Source organism: Camellia sinensis, chromosome 5 (assembly GCF_055761805.1).
Source record: "Camellia sinensis isolate YWXY chromosome 5, ASM5576180v1, whole genome shotgun sequence".
Classification (NCBI taxonomy): Eukaryota; Viridiplantae; Streptophyta; class Magnoliopsida; order Ericales; family Theaceae; genus Camellia; species Camellia sinensis.
In genome coordinates this window covers 211,157,948-211,168,024 of record NC_138965.1, presented here as the reverse complement: position 1 = coordinate 211,168,024, position 10,077 = coordinate 211,157,948, and the positions used below count along the sequence as shown (strand labels likewise).

Here is a 10,077-nt window from a genome sequence, read left to right as displayed (position 1 = left end):
TTTTTTTTTGTGAATAAAATATACAAAATACTTTAACAAAATGTATAATTTAGATCATCAAAGTAGTGAGTCCCACCAGTTCAAAAAAAAAAAGAAAAAGAAAATAGTGAGTCCCACGGCCAAGCAAAATCTTTCGATTCAAAAAAAAAAAGAAAAAGAAAATAGTGAGTCCCACGGCCAAGCAAAATCTTTCGATTCAGATTTTGAACTAGAAAAAATCTTCCTCCAAAGTGAAAGACACAAAACTGGAAAACCTTGATCTCACAGATCAAACCAATCTTGACCGTCCAAATTTTCCTATTCTGATGTATTCACCGAACACAAATCTACCGTACAGTACTTCACCTCTCCACGACGTCAAAAGCCACACATGCGGACATTCCACCTCACGTGGATTTTTTAGTTTTCTTATTCAAAATTTGTATTTGACATCTGTACACCGTACACGGTCCTATCAAAAAGTCATTTATCTAGGCAACCATTTTTTTTTTGTTTGAGGAATTATCTAGGTAAGCATTATCTGGGCCGCATTGCCTTCTGTGCAAATTAATTTATATTTGACATCACTACATGGTCCCATTAAAAAGTCATTTACATAGGTAAGCGTTTTTTTTTTTTTTTTGATAAATTGCACTCACACTTTAGAGATTTATACTAATTATGGTTCCCCTACATATTTGAAAAATTATACTAACTTTCCTATTAATTTAGGTTAGGTTTGACCTAACTTATATAATCTATCTTTTTATCTTTTCATCTTTTTTTCATCACATCATCTCTCTACTTTTCTGCACATCTTTTTGTAAAAAGATAAAAAGTATATTTTTTTAGGACACCCCAAACCAACCTTTAATTTTATGTATGATAATCATTACGATGAAGGAGAAATTGTTATGAAACTTTAAATCTCGGGGAACAATCTGTAATGAAACTTTAAATCTCAATGGGAGATATAATTTTTAAAAAGTAAGGGGAGAACTGTAATACACATAAACCTCAGGAGGTGTCAATGTAATTCACACCTGAGTTTTATGTTTATTACAGTTTTCCCTCACCTTTTGAAAAATATATCTCCCTCCCTGAGGTTTAAAGTTTCATTACAGATTCCCTCTCAGCAATTTAATTTTTTTAAATACCAATTTCGCCCTCATTGGGTAAATTACATTGACACTCCTCACATTTTAGAAATTACAATCCCCTCTCTAAGATTTAAAATAGCATTACCAATTGCCCCATCGGTTAGTATTAGTTGAAAAAAAAATTCATTGAAAAAAAAGTAATTGGAAAAAAAATTATTTGAAAAAAAAAATTTAATTGAAAAAAAAATTGTTAATAAATTTTTTTAATTTTTTGTTTAAAAACCAACGTAAACTTATTTTTGAATTTACGTTTTTTCTTCAAATTTACAAACTGAGGCAATCATTTATAAATCAAAAAAATTATCAAACAAGTTTTTATGACAATTTTTAAAATTTTTGTAAATATAAATTGAAAATTAAAAACGAAATGGTTGCCAAACAGGCCTCAGACGGTAAAAATACCGTAAAATTAACAAATAATTAAATAAGTTACCAACGTAAGAAATGACTTATCAAAAAATTCTTAAGCAATGTATGATTTGATTTTTAGAAATTTTTTTTTAAAAAATTAAAAATTAATTTGGTTAAGAAATAAGAAATAAAAAATAATTATCATTTAAGGGTAAAAAATAATTATTATTTTAACTTTTGGGCAAGTTATATACATATGTATGGCTGTTTCAATTTAATTTGTAAAAAATTATTTCTAACCACTTGAAAGATAAAAATTATATAAAAATGATAATTATTTTTTATTTTTTATTTCTTAACCAAGTTAATTTTTAATTTTTTTTTGTAAAAATCAAACCATACATAGCTTAGAAATCTTTTGATAAATCATTTCTTACGTTAGTAACTTATTTAATTATTTGTTAATTTTATGACATTTTTGCCATCTGAAATCTATTTGGTAACAATTTCGTTTTCAGTTTTCAATTTATATTTACAAAATTTTTAGAAACTGTCATAAAAACTTGTTTGATAATTTTTTTGGTTTATAAATGGTTGTCTCAGTTTGTAAATTTGAGAAAAAAAACGTAAATTCAAAAAATGAACTTACATTGGTTTTTAAACAGAAATTTAAAAATTTTACTAACAAATTTTTTTTTTAATTAATTTTTTTTTTCAATGAATTTTTTTTTCAACTAATACTAACCGAGGGGACAATTGATAATACTAGTTTAAACCTTAGGGAGGGGATTGTAATTTCTAAACTGTGAGGGGTGTTAATGTAATTTACCCAATGAGGGCAAATTTGGTATTTAAAAATTTTAAATTACTGAGGGAGAATTTATAATGAAACTTTAAATCTCATGATAGAGATGTAATTTTTAAAAAATGAGAAGGAGAACTATAATAAATATAAACTTCAGAGGGTATCAGTGTAATTTATTTATTTATTTTCTTTTTTTGAGGAATAAACTAGGTAAGCATTATCTAGGTAGCATTACCTTCTATGCAAATTTGACATTAATCTAGGTGGCATTGGGCATTACCTTCCTATGCCGAATTTGACATATGGAGGGAGGGATGTCAAATTCTTTTTTTTGGCTTTGTTTACTATGCTTTGAAGTTCATACGGGCAGGCACTATTGTGCTCAGCAAAAAGAGTCCGGAGATTGTGGGGTCCTAAAAGATTTGTCATTCGATAGATACATCGTTGGTATTCGCATACTTTATTTTATTAGACACATTAAGAAAATTATTTATGTAAAAATAAGTTGATATTATATGTTAGTAATCATACAATTGTATTATATTTATTTTTAATATTATCCATTCGTTTGAGATGTGAGTTGACTTTTTAATTTTTTTTTAACAATTTTAACCTGAGGCTAAAAAGTCTCGTTTAGAATGAAATTTTTTTTTTTGGACTTTTATGAAAGAAAAAATAAAATAATTATTGTTTGAATATGACATTATGTCTTATTGACTTTTTAACATATTTTGTCTTTTTGTGACTAAAATAACCAAAGTAACATATATCAAACATAAACTATATATATATTATCACAAATGTGATTTTAAAAAATAACTCATCAATTTTTCAACACATAATTGAACCGTATAACATATCTAAATAACTTGGTTTTTTTACATTAACAAACTATTTGATAGACCTTATAAATTAAATAATTCAAATCAGGATCTTTGGCTATGTTTAACATCCTCTTTTTGTACTAAAATAATTACAAAAAGACAAAATAAATTGAAAAGTCAATAAGATAAAATATTATATTTAAATCATAATCATTCCATTTTTTTCTCTCATAAAAATCAAAAAAATCAAAAAATTCATCCCAAATAAAAATTTTTAATCCCAAATTAAAAAAAAGTCAAAAAAACAACACACATCTCATATATCCCACCAAAAGATGAGGCACTTCTTATTATGCATAGACATATAACCCATCCATCTTCCGAAAAAAGTAAACAAAAACAAACAAATCCCAAAAATTGTTTTACAAAAATGTCTAAAGTCTGTGGTCTTGGTGCGAGTTTGTACCATTGATTCAAATATTATTAGTGAGCAATAATGATCTCATGATGGATTGGCTGGTCAATTAAAAAATAAGTTCAAGATGATTTGCCTCAAATTTTTTTTTTTTTAAAACTTCTAATCAACTCGTTTAGTTTTAATTTTCGTATTTTTTTTGTTTTTGTTTTCACTGAATATCTTTTTTAATAGTCTAAGTAATTTTTAAATGCATCTAACATAAATACACTTAAAAAGTATAATATTTGTAAAAAAAAAATCTTTAAAAAATTTACTAAATATTAAAAAATATTAAAAAAATACGAGAATTCAGTACATTTTTAATATTCTTGTGTATTTATTGATTTTTAAAATATTTTATTTTTTAGATACACCTACATCAAAGTAAGGTGTATCTAAAAAAGTAAAAAATAAAAATTGCTTAAAATTCTATATATATTCACTAAAAATAAAAAATACGAAAAATAAAAAACTAAATTTCTAAAAAATTGAATTTAGAAAATTAAAATGAAACACACTTAATATTGTTGTTACATATCCAAAAATGTAAATTTATAATTATTTCAAATAAATAAAAAAACCATTACACTTGTGTAGTGAAGAATTTTCATTATAAATAGGCAACCAAGTGGGCTAAGAACCCAACAACAAACCTCCAATCAAAAAAAAAAAAAAAAAAACACCAACCTCCAATCAACTGGGATTCAAATTAGATTCAATAATTTGAGTCCCAGTCTCTCCTCTTTCTCGCATATTTCTATTCTTCCAGTTTTGATCCTCTTCACTTCCAAAAAGTAAAAGACACAAAAATGGCGAACCCTGATCAGACCAATCCTGACCGTCCAAATTTCCTACTTCCGGTGGACTCCGAACACAAAGCCACCGTACTCCGCCTCTTCACGGTGGCGCAGCCACACATGAGGGCATTCCACATCACCTGGATTTCCTACTTCTGCAGTTTCATCTCCACCTTCGCAGCCGCGCCCCTCCTCCCCATCATCCGCGACAACCTCAACCTCACGGCCACCGAAATCGGCAACGCCGGAATAGCCTCCGTCTCCGGCGCCGTCTTCGCCAGAGTTGTGATGGGGTCTGCCTGCGACATGTTCGGGCCCCGCCTCGCCTCCTCCGCCCTCCTCCTCCTCGTTTCTCCGGCGGTTTACTGTTTCTCCATTATCAACTCCGCCGCCAGCTTCCTCGTCGTCCGCTTCCTCGTCGGCTTCTCTCTGGCCACCTTCGTCGCCACCCAGTTCTGGATGAGCTCCATGTTCTCCACAACAGTTGTTGGCACCGCCAACGCCGTCTCTGCCGGGTGGGGAAACTTCGGCGGCGGTGCAACTCAGATCATCATGCCTTACGTATTCTCTATCATCCTCGACATGGGTGCTGTCAGATTCACTGCATGGCGAATAGCATTTTTCATTCCTGCTTTAATGCAGACCACCTCGGCTTTTTCCATTTTCTTTTTAGCCCAGGACTTGCCAGACGGGAATTTCACCGACCTCAAAAAATCCGGTGAAAAACACAGAGATGAGATTTCCCGGGTTTTCCGCAACGCTGTCGCGAATTACAGAGTGTGGACCCTGGCTCTCACTTACGGGTATTGTTTCGGAGTAGAATTGACTGTCGACAACATTATCGCGCAGTACTTTTACGACAGGTTCAATGTCAATCTTCACACTGCAGGGATCATTGCGGCCAGTTTTGGATTGGCTAATATATTTTCGAGGCCAACTGGGGGGATTATATCGGATGCTATGGCCAAGAGGTTCGGGATGAGAGGGAGGCTGTGGGCGTTGTGGACAGTGCAGAGTTTGGGAGGGTTGTTGTGCATTGTTCTGGGAAGAGTTGGGTCTTTGGGTGCTTCCATTGCTGTGTTGGTTGCCTTCTCTTTGTGTGTTCAAGCTTCTTGTGGGCTTACGTTTGGGATTGTTCCCTTTATCTCCCGAAGGTAAGTTTTCATGCAATCTTCATCAGCTTAAAGTTAAGTAGAACCTAAAATTTGATTGGTTTTTTAAATTTAATCGCATGATATTCTATTAAATTTTCTTAAAAAACAATAGACTTAAATATTGTGGATCCAATTTTTTTGGAGAAAATATTTCTTATAGCAGATAATACCACATTATTTATGGTGTACACGTATATAAATCATCACATTAAGTTTTAAAGGTTGACCAAATATTGTAATAATTTATCTATTCCTCTCTGGATAATATTAAAGTTTTAAAAAATTTTATCTAATATTTTACATGAGTGTGAAACTCACACGAAACTCATATAATGTGGATCCTCATATTCATATGAGACATTTAATAAAAATTTTAATAAAATTTTTAAAATCTCAAACATTTTTTTTTCTCTTATCTCTCTCCTCTCTCCACCCGAAAACACTTTAATCAAGACCCACTACACATCATCACCCATTTAAATGAAAAATATTTATCAATTTTTTTTCACTCAGCCTCTCAATATAAATGCAGGGCCGGCCCTGGGCTAAGGCGAGTAAGGCATGTGCCTAGGACCCCCAAAATTTGGTCCAAAATAGGGCCCCAAATTTTGAAGACCCATTATACTATCAAGTTTTAAATAAAGTCTAATTATTGTTAGAAGCCCTCAAAAACAAAACAACTTACTAAAATAGAAGACCTCCAAAATAAAACAGCCCACTATAAAAGGCCCAAATAAAAACATGTTGCAGGCCTATATTAAAAACAAATAAAAAAATTAGTCCAATCGAAAAAACAAACAAAGGGCCCAAATTTACTCAAGCAAATTTGAGTGGCCACTAACAAATATATATTTTTTTTTGGACGTATGTACAAGGGGCCCAAATTTATAAACTCGCCTAGGGCCCTTGAATTTTCAGGGCCGGCCTGTATAAATGCAAACAATAACATAGGTTGTGGCTAATTTTTTTTTTTCTTTCCCTTTCTCCGACACCACCATAAATTTTAGGGTAAGAGAGAAGAATTTAATATCTTTTTGTCACATTTTTAATGAAATTTTCCTCCGAGAAAATCTGAGAGGTTGGTGAGAGGATGGAAAAGGATTTATGGTGATGTAAGAGGGAAGAATTTAATGATTTAGGTCTTATTTGGGAACATATTTTTTTAATAATTTTTTAATTTTTTAGTTAAAATATAATGTAAAAAAAATTAGTATGTTTAGAATGACTTTTTGATTTTTTTATGAAAAAATGTGTAAAAAGTAGAGAGAAAATGAAATCTTGGACTTTTTGGTATAAGTTGTTGACTTTTTTGATTTTTTTAATAACTTTTTGACAAAAACGGTCATTTGCCAAATGAGGACTTAGTATATTTGCCACATTTTTAGGGTCCGTTTGGCAAGTTAGTTTCGGACTATTTTAGCCACAAAAAACAAAATAGGTTATTTTAGCCATAACAAACAAAACGTCACATCCAACGCATAATTATTACACTATTCTCTCACAAAAAAAGTCAAAAAAGTTAAAAAGTCAAAAAGTCTTTTCCAAACCAAACTTTTTAGTCCAGACTAAAATAACAAAAAAAGTCAAAAAACTAAAAATACAACCCACTTCTCAAAGGGAGGCTTAATAAAATTTTCTCCAAGTTGTTAAGCTGAGGTAGTGTACCTATTACACCAAATACCTTTTTTAAGATAACACTCTCTGTATATCATTTTACACATCATTATATTTATAAAGTGAATTTATATATTATTAATTGGCTTATTGTGATCATTTCTTTATTTTTATTTTTTTCGCTTATTTTTAATAAAAAAACAAAAAGTTAAAAAATAAGTTATATCCAAACCTTAATGTCTAGAGAACCCCCAAAAAATAGGGGAAATCATTATATTTATAAAGTGAATTTAGATATTATTAATTGGCATATTGTGATCACTTCTTTATTTATTTTTTTTGCTTATTTTTAATAAAAAAACAAAAATTTAAAAAATAAGTTATACCCAAACCTTAATGTCTACAGAACCCCCAAAAAATAGGGGAAATAACCAACAAGTGGAAAGTTCAAAAATCAATGTCATGAAAATTTTTATGAAAATTTTATGAGTTTGACTTCTATTATATCAAATTTTTCTTTAATTTGTAAATATTTTTTTCTACCATCCACTTAAATGATATTTCCCAAAAACATATCAATTTAAATTCACACCATTAATAAAAAATTCAGTTTTTCTTTTCTTTTCTTTTTTTTCCCCCTAGTCTCCAAGACTTTTCCTATACGCAAACCCCGCCCTGGGCAGAAGCAAGAGAGGCTTGCTTAGGCCACCAAAATTTGGATCAAAATAAGGATTTCTAAATTATTTTTAGTTCATTATAGTATTAGATATTAAAATAAAGCCCAATTAAAAGGCCTAAAAAAAATCCTTGTTGGTTCAATTTTTATTTGGTAAAACTTTACAATTGTTTTTTTTTTCTTAGACTCTGTTTATTTTGATTTAAAATATTTTACAGACAAATATATATCTTTTCTTTAATTTTTATGTGTTTGGCAAACAAAATTTATTTTACAAGAAAAAATTTAATAATTAACTAATTATAGATAAAACTTATACATATATATATATATATATATATATATATATATATATATATATAAAACAAGGCAATGATTGAAATTGATGAATCATGTCGAGATAAGAGTAAAAAAAAAAATTATAGACTTTTGAAACATATTTTTTTCTTATGAAAATATTTTTCTAAAACAAACAGTCCATATAGTAACTAGATTTTGTTAAACTATAAATCAACATAACCAAAGTTTTTATCATTTTAAATTCTTATAATGATTTCTTCCTATCTTAATCTATATCTAAGTAAATTGTGTGTGGATACTAGCAATTTTAAAATAGATATAATTTTGCTCTATATTTAACATTTTATCCCTTTTTTTTGGGTAAATACGTAGAAGTGTCCCCCTCCCAAAAGTTCGCTCAGGGCCCTATTAAACTCAGGATCAACCCTACCTATATGATTGTAGACTACTTAGAAGGAACTCAAGTTGTCTTCCATCTAATTAGACAGTTTAGTTATGAATTACTTGACTCGTTACAAGTCTTGTTTCAATAATATTTATACAACTATAAGTATTAGTATATATAAAAGAATTGACATAACTATTTATACGTTGTCATTTTATATCCATCATATGTCTCATTCTTCAGATCTTTGGGCATAGCTTCCGGGATGACAGGAGGCGGGGGAAATTTTGGTGCACTTTTGACACAATTGATATTTTTTAGAGGATCTAAATACAAAACAGAGACAGGTATAACTCTGATGGGTGTCATGATGATATGTTGCACACTTCCAGTTGTTTTGTTATACTTTCCACAATGGGGTGGCATGTTTTGTGGTCCATCATCTAAAGAAGGAAGTGAAAGTACAGAAGAAGAGTACTACATGAATGAATGGAGTTCAACAGAGAAAGATAAAGGTTTTCACAAAGGAAGTTTGAAATTTGCTAATAATAGCAGAAGTGAAAGGGGTAAAAGGGTAGGGTCTGCTCCCACACCGTCCCCTTAGACAACACCCACATATCCCTGAAGAATTATGATCCTCTCTATTTCACTCCGTAATGTTGTAACATATCGTCGAAATTGTGAATAGTTTTTAATTACCACGTCATTTTAAATTTGAAAATTTTATGTTTTTTTTTTTTAAAATTTAAATAAAAATATGTTGATATAAACTATTTTGAGTCATTGATTATAGAATGGAAATCTCCATCCCAGAGAATCTCAATCCATATTTAACTACAACCAATAGCATTTAAAAATAGATAAATAAATAAATAAAAACTAATGGAGTGAAATTTTGATACAAAATATATTATAAGACCAATTTATATTGTCATGAGAGATATCACTAAAAAGCCGCTCCAAAAAATTAAAAACGAACGTTTAATGACAAAAAAATTGTAAATCTTTTAACAAACATCCTTTTAGAGATAAAATGATTTTGTGCTCCATAGTTCTAAAGTCCAGATGAAATTAGACAAGGAGCACAAAAAATTGGTGATTGGTGTTGATTTGTGTTTTTTTTTTTTGCGGGCAGTACCATAAAGAGGACTTAGTGTTGGAAAATTGGTTTTCTATATGTTTACTTTGGGCTAATTTTAAGTCCAAAATTGAGTGGACCCTAAACGTTTTTTTGGGTGGGTCCGAATAGGTGACGTGTTTCTCGCTGCGTGGCAAGTCACACGGTGAAGACAGTTCGTCAAAATCATTTATGAGTGAATGAAAACTTCACGTCGTTTTCGGGTTCGTGGAATGAACATTTAAAGAATTAAATGTGGGTTTCCTTAAAATGGGTTGTCCCACATTAAAACTTTAAGAGAGCTTTGTTGCGTATATAAGCTCTAGAATGCAACACTTGGATTGGGCTCTAGGGGGCACCCTAAGTTTGTAGAAGGGAGGAGTTATGGACAAATGGTACCTTAGCCCAAACCACTACACATGCGCGCCTGCCGCCGCCATCCGACTGGGCCGAGCCGT

General features: G+C 30.5%; 1 protein-coding gene across 1 annotated transcript; it reads left to right on the top strand.

The window, feature by feature from the left end:
• Positions 1-4,188: 4,188 nt before the first annotated feature.
• LOC114277111 (high affinity nitrate transporter 2.5) lies at positions 4,189-9,272 on the top strand. Its single transcript, XM_082871394.1, has 2 exons — positions 4,189-5,527; positions 8,746-9,272. Exons 1-2 carry the CDS (start codon positions 4,386-4,388, stop codon positions 9,104-9,106), a joined length of 1,503 nt encoding a protein of 500 aa, XP_082727520.1. The 5' UTR covers positions 4,189-4,385; the 3' UTR covers positions 9,107-9,272.
• The last annotated feature ends 805 nt before the right edge of the window (positions 9,273-10,077 follow it).

Excerpts from the sequence above, each read along its gene's own strand:
- LOC114277111 (XM_082871394.1), top strand. The coding sequence starts at position 4,386 with ATGGCGAACCCTGATCAGACCAATCCTGACCGTCCAAATTTCCTACTT. Across the intron at positions 5,528-8,745 it reads GTTCCCTTTATCTCCCGAAG|ATCTTTGGGCATAGCTTCCG; the intron begins GTAAGTTTTCAT and ends CTCATTCTTCAG.